This window comes from Pogona vitticeps, chromosome 3 (assembly GCF_051106095.1).
Source record: "Pogona vitticeps strain Pit_001003342236 chromosome 3, PviZW2.1, whole genome shotgun sequence".
NCBI classification, from domain to species: Eukaryota; Metazoa; Chordata; class Lepidosauria; order Squamata; family Agamidae; genus Pogona; species Pogona vitticeps.
The window spans coordinates 118,039,752-118,053,564 of NC_135785.1; the positions used below are offsets into that span (position 1 = coordinate 118,039,752).

The following is a 13,813-nucleotide window of genomic DNA, read 5'->3' on the forward strand; positions in this document are numbered from 1 at the left end:
TGTGACGATGCCTCTTTTTATTGGTTACTACCAGCATAGATTTCACTTCAATAGGCAACAATGTCACCAGGCCAGCATGAAATATTCCAAGAAGTGTGGAAGACATTTTTTTTTGGTATTTTCACTAAATTAAAAAAAAAATTACATATTGTGCAAGTTCTCAGAAAGCCAAAGGGTGCTTCATCTTAGCAATACCGGCAAACATGATCAGTCATATGCAACATTTCTCCTTATTAGGAAAACATTAAGAGTTTATCTTCATCAATTATTAGGTAGGACTTCCTTAAGAATCCATTCTCAAATGTGCCATCTGACTCAAAATGAAGTTACTACAAAGTATGAAAGCATTGCTTTTATTTGGAAGGAGGGATCAAATATGAAAATTAGTAAACAATTTTAAATTAATGTTTTATGTACACAATTTGTATCATAAATTTCTGAAACTGTACAGTTTTATACACACCTGCAGTTGCCATGAACATACAGAACACAAAGAAATTAAGTTTTTAAAAATAATAGGACTTAGTGATCAAATTTCCACCCTCAGGGGGAAAAAGTCATAAAATATCTTGCAACTTCATAGATTGAATCACATTTCATCTGAAAAAAACCTATACAAAGTCAAAAGTAATTATTTTACAACATAAAGAGATTTGCTTTGCACAGTAGCTCTTCTGTTAACTGAAAAAACTGAACAGGTACCAGCCTTCTGCCAAATGGCAGGCACACAGGTCACTCGTAACAACTTTAAGCACACCGGGGGGGGGGGGGGGAGTGACACAACCACTTAAGTAAGAAAAGCAAAAAGACTTTTCTGATACTTCCAACACATTTTAAAATCATCAACTTGAAAGGGCTTCTTTTACTATTATTACTCCTGGCTTTCTCTTGTCCTCAAGGTGATTTTAAGCATTAGTTTTAAATTTTGGTGGATGTATCTGACATAAATAAAACGTCTTCTCGCTGTCACTAGTTGTCAACTTTTTGCTCCTTTCATTGTTGTATACTTTATTATGGTCAAAGACCAGTAAACTCCTTTCATTGTTGATAACTGCCTCATTTTGAGTCATCTTTAGTATCTAAGGAAATAATCTTAGAAACAGCAAAGCTACAAAGTTCCCACAACCAGTAAGACACAGTGAGGCTTAAATCTCAATACCAGTTAACAAGTTGCAAGCTATGCAAGACCTCTATTCTTCATAGCTGGGCTATTTTCGAGGCAAAGATCATTGTCTTTTAAAGACATGGCTGTTGTATAACTTATCAGTTCCACAGACTTTAGCAAAATTACTTTAATTTCTAATATACAAAGACTTTATTCTTTCTTCCAATACACGTTTCAATAGACTCCTTTCTATAAAATGTGATTGTACATAATAAAAATGTATGCATGAAAGGTATTTCCATGAGAAAGGCACTGCATACTTGGATGTAGATTATAACATGTGATGACTTTACAAGTGTATGAATTGTTCTATGTATAAAATTCACAGCCAGTTTCCTCGTATGCCCAGTGGCATATACACTGAAAGATCTAATGCTATGATGCACCCATGAAACGGATGAAGTAAGAACTCCTTACTAAGATTTTCTTTTCTGTTGAACTAATTGGTTGTGGTCTGGCATTTCACATCTTTGTTTGTATTTACATTCTTCAATAATCCTTATTCCTGGTCATCCTCTTTACATAAAATACAGCTTTTTCTTGCAGAAGCCATGCATAGTTTTTTTTTGTGGCAATAAGTTACAATTTCTTTGCAGAGCATGAGAACAGGTAAATGTCAGTGTTCATCAGTATGAGTCTTCATTTCATCTGATTATGAATCAGGGAATATTCAGAGAACAGTGTGCTCAGGGCTTAGTTACAAGTGCAATAAAACTATTTTTAGAGCCAGAAGGTCCACCTGAGAACTATTATGTCAGAACTGACCTACCAGAGATTATGTAGTAACTAGAGATGACTCACGCCATGCATTCCCTCCGACCAACCCCCCCCCCCCCCAGCCTGCTGCCTACCTCACAAGCCTCCACATGCTGCCTGGGTTGTCCTCCACCGCCAGCTACCCCATACAGGAAGTGGGTCAGGCTGCCCTTCCCCACCTCCGCCAGCAGCCGACCACTCAGGCAAGGAGACGGGATGAGGAGTCTCAACAGCGCAGCTGTCGAGTGGTCGGCTGACGGAAGAGGTGGGGAAGGGCAGCCTGAGCTCCTTCCCGGACTGGGCAGCTGGCAACAGTGGACGACCCAGGCAGCACACAGAGGCTTGTGAGCGAGCCAGTCAGCCAGCCGGGGGGGGGGGGGGAGAGTGGGAGGGAATGCGCAGCAGCTGTGCTGCCATGCAGCATGAGTCATACGATGCAGCCCAACTTAAGCCATGCCTATCTCTAGTAATAACTCTTCCCTGGATATATACCTTCACCACTCACAGCTGCGATACTTTGACAACTCACTTGTGTATGTGAAAACACACCTTGAATCCTACTACTGAAATATTATGTACAAATACTTTGGAGTATTTCTACCATATATGGATGTCTTCTACTCAACAAGATACCGATATCCTCGATTCTTACATTTGGTTGTTCAATTTTTTTATAGCAAATCTAAAAACCAGGGATTCTCAATATAAAAAAACTGGATTGGGAAAAGCAAGCAATGAGAATGTAATTCTTGCAGCATTCTGAAGGCAAGTGCTGGCAGTAAGAACAGAAGCTTGCACTGAATCTTCAACAATACTTCTGCTTTGTAACCAGAATAAAATTAACTCTGTCACAACCAGATTTCGAACCTGCTGTCTTCTTGTCCAACTGATGCTAGAATGGATGGCTGAATTTAAAGCAGGGGGTCAGCATACCACGTCTCCCATTTTCAGATAAATATTCTGTGTCTTCCTTGCTGCTAGGCAACAATTCAGAGCCTTCTTAAACTGGACTTCAGACTACTTTGTCATTGACAAAAGGAGATTTACCTGAAAGACACAATGCTTATTTGAGAAGTTCTTTCCAGTTTCCAAAGGGTGACTGACACAGGCACAACTGCTGTAGGGGGCTTCACAGTTACACCTGCAATGCTTTCTATCGCAAGCTCCTTTCAGAACATTTCCCCTTCGGCTCTGGAAAACATTCTTTTAATTATTTGGAAAGCTAGTTCATATTCCATCTAGATCTACACCTGAGATAAAATATTTTAAGTGAGTATTTCTGTAGACAGGATAAAGTGATTGAAAGTATTTCCTTAATTGCCTCTGCAACCAACACCTCAGACCCATCCTGGACCACAAACTCCATGGATTCCATTGAGCAGCAACCAGAGAGACACTGCTGGATGGTGCAGGATAGTGAGTCTTTGTTACTGGCCTCTCCGTTTGCCAGAGAGGTCTGTACCTGCTGCGAACACTGGAAACCCCTAGTGGGCCAATATTTACATGGCCTGGTCTTAATCACCTTAATCACCATCTGCAAAAAATACCTTGTAAGCTTTCAATTCAACAATCAGGTGGAGACTCTAGCAAATATACAGAACAGCTTCAGAAACAGAGAAAGCAAGGACTTTATACCTGTTCCATTGAAGGGCAAGCTATGATCTGGAGATCTTCATTGCTGTATTCTTCTTTCAGCAGAGCATGCAGCTTCTGAAACACTTGCTGAATATTGTTCTTATGAAGAAGAAAAAGTTATACTTGAACTTTCATTACGTTAAAATTAGCCTTCAAACATGATTACATATAGACATGGATCAAAGACTATGTTCATCATGTTTTATTTCGTTGTATGGTATACTGTGTATATACTTACAATGACAATAAATTATTATTATTATTATTCTCCCCTGACATAAATAGAATAAGTCAGTCATGACTAATTCTCTTTAATTGTAATAAGACTGCAGTGTGACCAACCTATTTTGCATTTGCAGCACTATTATTCTACTTGTGGAATCCTTAATAAATTAAGGTGGGTTGTGAACTTTGGTTTTGGTCACTTCTCCCTATTCACAGCAAGCACTAGAAACATTCAGGTACCAGAGATGCTGCTCTGGAAAGACGGAGATGTGGAATCCTCCAGCCCAAATACAGCTTGCAAGAAGCAATTCTGCGAGAAACCCCTTCCCCTCTCATAAACAATGGAAGTCAAGACGTCTTCCCTCCTTCCTTATAGCAGTGGAGATTTTTTTTAAAGCCCTAAATCCCTGTAGGGAAACATTACAGAAAGGTCACTGGGGAGAAAGCTAACCATCCCCTCTCCCGTTCTGTGACCATGATCTGAGAAATCACCCCACCCTGTTAAAATCAGGTTATTTAAAAACTCTGGAATAGGGGGAAAGGAAAAGAAGAAGGACCCTCATGACACCTCCATTAAAAAAAGATCCTGGCTTTTAAAAAGACTCCATTGGCCTGACTCTCTTGGGTATGGCTCTGCCCACTAGCGCTCGTGTAGAATCAAGCTTGCAGGGTGCTTGCAGAGCTTAAAGAAGTGAACACAAACAATATTAATACAATAAATCTGCCCTCTTTCTTCAACCACCACCTTTTACAACGAAAGCCAGGAACCTCTGGATCACAGCACAATTGTTTTGGTCCTATTAAACAAAACTAGAACCAAATCAGGCAGGAAAAAGAAGAAGAAGAGGGTGGTAGGAGTGGCGGTAGAAGAAGCTGCTGCAATAAAATACTGCCTTTTGGCTACCGGAAAAAATGTGTATGACGCTCCAAGGCTGAAGAACCTTCAGGCCACTCGAAAATATAGAAGCAAGCACTCATCCTGGAGAAGGTGTCTGATTTCACAAAAATCACCAAAGAGATGCATTGTAAAGTTCATGGAATGGGGGACAAGTCAGGCAAATGCAAACATTTATTGCATTAAAATATAGCAGATTTCTAAAACCAGAAAACTCTGAAAATTTGTATTTTAGAATGAACAGTTTAAAAAAAAACCCGTACAACTGTTTTGTGAGAAAGAATGCAATGGTACAAAAATACTTACCCTTACTGGCTTAAACAAAATGAATTCTGTATCTTTGTTGGATAAATACAGGGACATGCTCTGTAATGTGGCTGGCAGTTTTGTTTTTATTGTCCTGTACGTTGAAGACACCAAGTCACCGACTTTGGCTAGAAATTTAATAAAATATTAAGTGTCACAAAATTTGCCACTCTGAAGTGAATAGAAAAAAAAACCTCATCACTCTCAAGGAGAAGACAGATGTTATAACACATGGTTTAAATTTATTATGTATGCTAAACAGAACAAAGACTCTCTGTTTCCTCTACAGTCCCATGGGGATCTGTGGAAGGAGGTCCTGAGCTAGCCTATATGTCACTGAAATCTTGTTATGACCTCTTTATGTACAGTTAAGGAAGTGTAATGCCTGTGTGATTCAATATCCTCCATTTGTTTTGCTCTGTTTCATTGTTTCCTAATCTTTATTGTTGTGCATTGCAAAACTAATAAACATATATTTTGAAAAAATGAATAGGGAAGTTAAGATGAGATGAGACTACGCAAAAGCCTTTGACTGTGTGGACCACAGCAAACTATGGCAAGTCCTTAAAGAAATGGGAGTGCCTCACCACCTTATCTATCTCCTGAGAAACCTATACGTGGGACAGGAAGCAACAGTAAGAACTGGATATGGAACAGCTGATTGGTTTAAAATTGGGAAAGGAGTACGACAAGGCGGTATATTGTCCCCCTGCTTATTCAACTTATATGCAGAATACATCATGCGAAAGGCTGGACTGGAGAAATCCCAAACCGGAATTAAGATTGCCGGAAGAAATATCAATAACCTCAGATATGCAGACGATACCGTTCTGATGGCATAAAGTGAGGAGGAATTAAAGAACCTCATAATAAGGGTGAAAGAGGAGAGAGCAAAAAGTGGTCTGAAGCTCAACATCAAAAAACACTAAGATCATGGCCACTGGTTTCATCACCTCTGGCAAATAGAAGGGGAAGATATGGAGGCAGTGACAGATTTTACTTTCTTGGGCTCCATGATCACTGCACATGGGGACAGCAGGCACGAAACTAAAAAACGCCTGTTTCTTGCTAGGAAAACCATTACAAACCTAAACAGCATCTTAAAAAGTAGAGACATCACCTTGCCGACAAAGGTCTGCATAGTCAAAGCTACGGTTTTTCCAGTAGCGATGTATGGAAGTGAGAGCTGGACCATAAAGAAGGCTGGCCGCTGAAGAATTGATGCTTTTGAATTGTGGTGCTGGACGAGACTCTTGAGAGTCCCCTGGACTGCAAGGAGAACAAACCTATCCATTCTGAAGGAAATCAACCCTGAGTGCTTACTGGAAGGACAGACCCTGAAGCTGAGGCTCCAATACTTCGGCCACCTCATGAGAAGAGAAGACTCCGTGGAAAAGACCCTGATGTTGGGAAAATGTGAAGGCAAGAGGAGAAGGGGATGACAGAGGACAAGATGGCTGGACAGTGTCATCGAAGCTACCAACATGAATTTGACCCAACTCTGGGAGGCAGTGGAAGACAGGAGGGCCTGGCGTGCTCTGCTCCATGGGGTCACAAAGAGTCGGACATGACTTAACAACAACAACAACAACAACATGTGCTTAAAACAGGGGTGCTTGTTTAAAATAAGGTGGACCTTCAACCTAATTCCTGTGGCTTTCTACTAGTAGTAACTTTAGACCTCTGACAAAAGCAATAAGATTATCCCCAAGGGAATGTAGTCTGCAAGAGAAGAAAGGCTGCCTTCTCTTGGAGTACAAAGCAGTAATAAACTTTGCAAGACTCAGTAACTTGTGACCACTGTCAGGCAAGATAAGCATATTCTACTGGTTATAGAGAGACTACCTGGTTGTGCCCATGGCTGCTGCAAGAGGTTGTACTTGGGACCTTTCTGAGTAGCCACTGTCTTCAGAGCAGAAACCTAAAATAATGAGATCAAGAGAACAGGAATTACACTGAATAATATTTACCATACAGATCTCCAGGAATAGCTACAACAGCCCTATAAAACCAGTACAGTGGTGCCTCGCTTACTATGTCAGCACAAAATTAGGAGGGTAGTCCTAGATAATTTCCAAAATCCTTAGACTAGGAAGGGTTTGGGCCACCCCCACCCTGGCCCCAGACGTCTTGGCTAGTTAGCATCTATCATATCTTAGTACCTTTGAAAGAAATTCCTCCAGAGGCTCCACAAGTTGTTTCGTTTGCTGCTGTATGAACTTTTCACAGGCAAACTTCAAGTGCCGATCAACATCCTTCTTAGAGTCAATATAATGTTCTCTGATTTCTGGAGTGCCCTGGAACATAAAAGCAATTTTAACCCTTTTTTATTTCTTCAGAGATTGTCATATTTGTAAAACAAACTTTTCTAATCAGTTAATAAATGCTCTTTACCTCTAGTAAAAACTGTATCAGTGCATTATTGCTACTTAGTCTAAAAAAATGTGGAACGGTCATTGGATTCAGGATCTTAAATGCAGCATCTGTGAAAAGAAAACCACTCTAATGAGTATTCACTTTCTTTACATGTAATTATTCATTGTCTTCACCACCAGAACAAACTAACAAATTTGTAGCATTTCTACAAATTCTCAGGAATAGTCATATGCGTAGATTGTGAACTTTGAAAATAAAAGATATTGAGATGAGTTTGTTGATTTCTTAGTGTTCTTAATCATAATATCTAGTTAATTTATAATTGTCTCACTAAAATGCTTTCCACCTCATTAAAATGTATTCAGTTGCTCTTAAACAGTAACAAGATCAGATGACAAATTACATATACAGGTAACAGAAGTCTTCAAACCATAAAACCTCAATGCCTATAGGACTGTGAGAGGAGAACATTACATTTCTGCAGCACGTACAGAAGTGTTCTTGGCTAATGATGCTCTAGGAAATACTGTCTTGAGAGTTATGCTTGAAAAGACAACCTTTCATCATCCAGTCTGTCTGAAATTAACATTAAGTTCTAGGGCTGTTGAAACCATACCAGGTATATACAGAAGCAGACTGATTAACCAACAATATTAAGAGGTAAACTAGTTAAAATAATCTCCATGAGTTCCCTTTTTGGTCTTTCATCTCTCAGATCTTACCCTACCACTCATCAGTATCTAGTATGACCAATAGCTCAATTTCAAATCCTTAGCAACACACGTTTCATTAATTCCCCTTAAAATATATACAAAGTAAAACCACTATGTTTTCTTATGAGCTGCCTATATTCCAATGCTTCTGGAGTTCTTGTTATTGATGCTTAACTAGGAACTGATTTGATTCTCTACAGATAGCTTTAATAAACTTAGAGATGGAACTGAGTGACTATCTATGCAGTCATACATAAGGAAAAGTTTGTACAAAAGCAGGGCCTCATTCTGACATTCTAAAACTCGACTATTTTGGGGTGGCAGGAAGACACCAACAGTCTGAAGATGAGTACTGCACCATTATTCCCATTTCTAACTTTCTCAATTTTTATGTAAAGTAAACACACTCTTCCCTCTCAAACTGGATCAGGCCAGTAACATTGGGAAGAGAAGATTTCAGCTTCTCTCCATGTGCCACTTTCTTAGCTAGGTTCCTCCACACCAGGGCTAATGGCTCCTAGGAGCAATTTTGGGAAGAGTGCCAGTTTTGATCAGAGAGATTTTGCAAAAAAAAAAAAAAAAAAAAAAAAAAAAAAAAAAAAAAAGTTAAAGTCCTTCCTCCAACTGCCACTATCCTCATCCAAACTGAGCAACCCCTTGAATGTTCTTAAGTACAGAAAATGAAATTTGCAGATTTGATATCTTTAATTTCTGTTGCTCGACCCTGTATCTGGTGTACTAGAAGGCTGTTCAGTTAGCATAACTCAATACCTCTGGTCTTCTTAAGGTCCAGGGAAATCTCCTTAATGGTGAATTCAGTGTGAAAAGGAGCAATTTGTTCACGAAGAATCAAGAGGTGTTTTATTAAGAAAAGCTGGCCATCAAGCTGAGTCTAAATTATAAAAAGAATAAATGTCAAAACAAAAAGACACCTGACCCCAAGCTTGCCCACTTAATGGAAAATTCCATTTGTTTTTTTATACCGGTTTAACAAGATCCAATTAACTACATCCAATTAAGCAGTCTGTGCACTTCTTACAAGCCTGTATACAGATGTAACAATTAAAATGCATAATGACAATTTAGGATAACGCAGACATCAGTAAAAGATGCTCACTCCTGTAGTCCCCAATTGTATAACATTTTCTTGACATCTTGCTCTATTTCAAAGTTATGCCACATACTTATATTTTAATTGTTTTCAACTAATTTACATTACTGAATGGATGGAATATATTTTCTGTCCATTTCACAAAGACCCTTTCCTCCAAATTTTCTCTTGAAACTCTAAATTACACATCTCCCACCAGATACTCTGTATACACCCCTTTTTTTCATAAAGCAAACCCTAATTATTAACATTCTCTATCTGAACAAAACAGGAGCCAGAGTCACAGGTCCTCTCTTATCTATGTAGACTATGGATACCTTACAGGGGAAAAAGGAGAGGCAGGAACTTAAAATAATCATTGCTTCTGGTCTCACCTGGGCACTTCTATAAACAGTTTAAAGAGTTTTATTATGCACATTGTGAGTTCCTCTACCACACCACATGCACCATGATGGACAGAAGATCTCTTGGATTTGGTCATAAAATAGAAAGTAACTTTTAACAGGCAAAAGGCAAGATAAAGTATTTTGGGTCCATGTCACTAAGGAAAGTGAGATATTGTGAAGGTTGTAATCTAGAAACTACGTTTTCTATTCTATCCCCTTCTGTTATCCCTCCCTACCCAGCCCAGTCCCCATCTTTTGATTTGTCTTCTTTTTAATGAATGTGTATGTGGCCGAATGAAGTGCTGCACCTCTTGTTGCTACACACTCTGGATTAGTGCTAAGGGCAGGTGGCGGGAAGGGTGAGTGGCTCTAGGACGGCCAGATTGCTTACCTGTAACTGCAGTTCTTTTGAGTGGTCTTCTGTGAATTCACACTATGGAGCTCCTTTTGTGCCTGTGCAAATGTCCTTGAGACTTTCTAGAGCCTAGAGAAAGTGTTAAGACACGCCCTCTTCACCATGCACACTCCCTGTCCTGTATCGAATCCTCAGATCCCTCAGTCTGCCAAAGATACAGAAAACAGTTTTTGTGTGGCAGACTGAGGGGAGCCCTGGGTAGGTTGTGGGAGTTCACAGATAACTACCTGAAGAACTACAGTTGCAGATCCTCCTTCTTGGTGGTCTCTGTAAATCACAGGATGGACAAGCTCAATTACGAGCTGGTGGGATGTCATGCCAATATAGAGGAGATCGCTGCTCTGCTGAACGCAGCATCCAGGTTTGCCCTGGTGCTCAATCTATAGTGCCTGATAAATACTGAAGGCTGCAACCAAGTTGCTGCCTTGCAAATGTTTCTCAACTAAATTCCAGAGCACCTGCTCTGGTTGAATGCCCCTTTAAGGAAGCAGGTGCTGGGTGTTTTGCTAGTTGGTAGAGTAGGGAAATCGTGCTAACTATCCACTTCGACAACTTTTGCAATGCAACATGATCACCTTTCTTTGGCCTTTGATAATTGACAGTCTGGTAGATTTTCATAATTGTCTTGTTCTTGTAGTATCCGAGGCTAACACTCTTGAGATATCCAGAATATGCCACAACTTTTCCCTCTCTGATGTGGGGGGGGGGGAAGGAATGGAAAAAAAACATAGGAGGCATCTGAGGTTGATTCAGGTGGAAGCTCTAAACTACTTTTGGAAGGAAGGAAAGATCAGGTACCATGGCACCTTATCCTTACGGAACTGTAGGAGAGGTGGATTATGACAGAGGGCACAAAGTTCAGTAGTTCTGCAGGCAGAGATCACCACAACCAATAACACAGTTCTTATACATGAGCAGGTTGAGATTCAAGGTAACCATAGGCTCAAATGGTGGTTTCAGAAGTTGCATAAGCACTAAGGGGTGAGTCAGCACTGCTGCAGAGCAGCTCCAATATGTGGACAGCCTTTTTCAAGCCTTTCAAAAAACCCTGAGAACTATGTTTGTAAAGAGGTATGAAGCTTGATACACAATGATCGCTGACTGGAATACTTTTATGGAGGAGTATAATCTCCTCTCCTTGAGAGGAAAAAATGGAGAACTATGTGGAATTTATGAAGGTAGGATTGCTACATGGACTTGCAAAAGGAGCCTTGTGATGCAGTGGTTAAACTGCAGTGCAGCAGCCAAAACTCTGCTCACAACCCAGGTTCAATCCCAGGGAGGTAGCATAAGGTTGACTCAGCCTTCCATCCTTCTGAGGTCAGTAAACTGAGCACCCAGTTCCCTGAGTAGGGCAATGTGTAGCCTGCATAATTAGTGCTTTAATATGGGAATAAGCATCCTTGAGGTCTGTTACAGCGAACCAGTCTCCTTTTTTGAGAAGTGGCAAGATTGTCACTAAAGTCACCATCCTGAATTTCTTGGTGTTTATATGAATTCACATGACTCAAGTATGAGATGGGCCTCAGGCTCCTGACTTTTGGGGGACAATAAAGTAACGGGAGTAGAAGCCATTGTCCCAAGACTTGAGATGGACTTGAGAGGTGGAAGAGCCCTTACTTGATACTGAAGAACAAATCTGAGATCTTCAATTTCAAGAGTACTTAGATGGCTGAGGAGTGGATGTAAATTCTCCCCGTGCTTTTTATGTAACTAGTAACCATGTCAGGGACCTTGATACTATTTATTTATTTATTTATTTATTTATTTATTTATTTATTTATTTATTTATTTATTTATTTATTTGTTTATTTGTTTATTTGTTTATTTATTTGTTTGTTTGTTTGTTTATTTGTTTATTCAATTTTTACCCCGCCCCTCTAGACAACGTATACTCGGGGCGGCTTACTGAAGAAGAGGCTGAGGTAAAGTGCTGTTGACGAGCTTTCAGAACAGATAGCATTAAAACTGATTGGGCTTTGTGTTTCGTCTTCATTACCGGTGACTTAGTTTGGCAGCTAGACCTGTGGCACTGCTTAGTGCTCAATACTGGGGATCTAAAGAGTCTGATGTCCCTCAATAAGACAACAAAGGCACTCATAATGTCTGCCAGTGAGGAGGATTTTATTGCTGCAGCTGGTCCACTTTCTGAATGAGTGCACTAGGGCCATAAAAAGGAAGGAACAGCTGTTAACCAACAAATGATGACTATGAATAATGATGACTAAATAACTTTTTAAAAAAACAAAGAGAATGAGAACAGGAGAAGATTATCAAGGGCAGGTAGGTAATAACTATATACACGCTGTTGAAAAGAATACATGAGGGTTCTAGGAAGCTCCTAGAATGTTCTCTTAGTGGTGACAAAAATAGAACCGAGGACTAGATACAGGATGCGAAGCATGTATGATGGATAGGTTTTGTCCTAATACTTTCTCTAGGCTCTAGAAGGTTCCAAGTACATTCACAATGGTGCAGAAGGAACCCCATATATGTGATTCAGAGGCACAAAGAAGAAAAAATATGCTATTTCATGGCACTAAAAGCAGTAGAACTTTAAAAAGAAAAAAAGTAAATTAACATTACAAAAGTTATGTAAACATTATGCAACACTTCTCCTATAAAGTGTAACAATACCTGACCTTGTTTTTAGTAATGGACTCTGAAGCTACTAATAATGACTGTATGCAAGCAGATAAGGCCTCCTGTGACAGTCCTTGAAACACTGCTTTCTGGAGAGAAAAAGAACACACATTTTCATAAACATTAGGCTCCTATCCTTACAGTTTTCTTCTCTCAACTGTATAGAGGAATCCTACAGATTATAGTGGCATCTTCGATCTGCAAATGTGAGCATGATCAAGCCACATCTCATCAGTATGCTTCCCAATTTCTGATACTATATACGGAAGAGAAGAATGGTTGGATCCAGATTGTTACGTACTGTACTTGAAATTAAGCCCCACTGAAATCAGTGGAACTAGCCATGATTTAAGACGATTCTGATCTCAATGGGGAATGTTTAACAGATTTAGCCTGAATCCAACACATTATTCCACATCACCCATAAATTAAATAAAATAACAGTTAACAGAAATTGTGTCCATGAACTTCTGGATTCATGAAATAGATACAGTCACAAAGAGAAGCATTTAACATTTACAGAGCCCTTCTTACTATTAATTTCCAAAGAAGGTAACAGCTTCTGTATTGCTTTTTCTATCTCATTTGTGACCCGCGGATAGCAAGTGCAGTTTGGACAACAACTGTCCCTACCCATCATCTTGGTGGGGCTGACAGGAGCTGCAGGTTGAAAGATGTAGAAGGCCAATGTTCCTCTGCCACTGCTACCAGCACTAGTATCAAGCCACTAAATGGCACACAGGACCAATGCTCACAACACTTTCCTTCCAACTCCTCCCTTCTGGAACATACATATCATTCACCTTCACTACCAAGAATTATTTTGATAATCACTAGTTGGCAATTTTTACCAAGTCTAGCTGGATACTGCATTTGTGCTGAAATACAGAACTCCACAGAATGTGTTAATTGCCAGGTGATTTCAGCTTCCTGGTAAACCCATTTACCAGGGTTTACCAGGTAAATGCCGGCCACAGAGACTGGCGAAACGTTAGGAAGAACCACTTTCAGAACACGGCCAAGAAGCCCGAAAAACCCACAACAACCATTAGATCCCGGCCGTGAAAGCCTTCGCGAATACATCAAACTCATTTTTGTTTTTTGGGTTTTTTTAATTACTCTTCTAGTCCTTGTAGTTGAACATTTGCTTGAAGGTATGCCAGACGAAACCTAATCCAAAAGTTTCC

The 13,813-nt window shown here is 39.8% G+C and overlaps 1 protein-coding gene across 1 annotated transcript in view; it reads right to left on the minus strand.

Moving 5' to 3' along the window:
• Positions 1 to 2,731: 2,731 nt before the first annotated feature.
• Positions 2,732 to 13,813, minus strand: part of COG3 (component of oligomeric golgi complex 3) — a 45,495-nt gene continuing 34,413 nt past the window's right edge. Inside the window, exons 16-23 of the mRNA XM_020808777.3 lie at positions 12,626 to 12,715; positions 8,843 to 8,963; positions 7,377 to 7,465; positions 7,145 to 7,279; positions 6,828 to 6,903; positions 4,983 to 5,110; positions 3,557 to 3,655; positions 2,732 to 2,968 (exon numbers count right to left, since the gene is read on the minus strand). Of these exons, the coding sequence (XP_020664436.3) occupies positions 2,939 to 2,968; positions 3,557 to 3,655; positions 4,983 to 5,110; positions 6,828 to 6,903; positions 7,145 to 7,279; positions 7,377 to 7,465; positions 8,843 to 8,963; positions 12,626 to 12,715 (768 nt within the window). The 3' untranslated portion in view covers positions 2,732 to 2,938. The remainder of the gene's footprint in view (positions 2,969 to 3,556; positions 3,656 to 4,982; positions 5,111 to 6,827; positions 6,904 to 7,144; positions 7,280 to 7,376; positions 7,466 to 8,842; positions 8,964 to 12,625; positions 12,716 to 13,813) is intronic.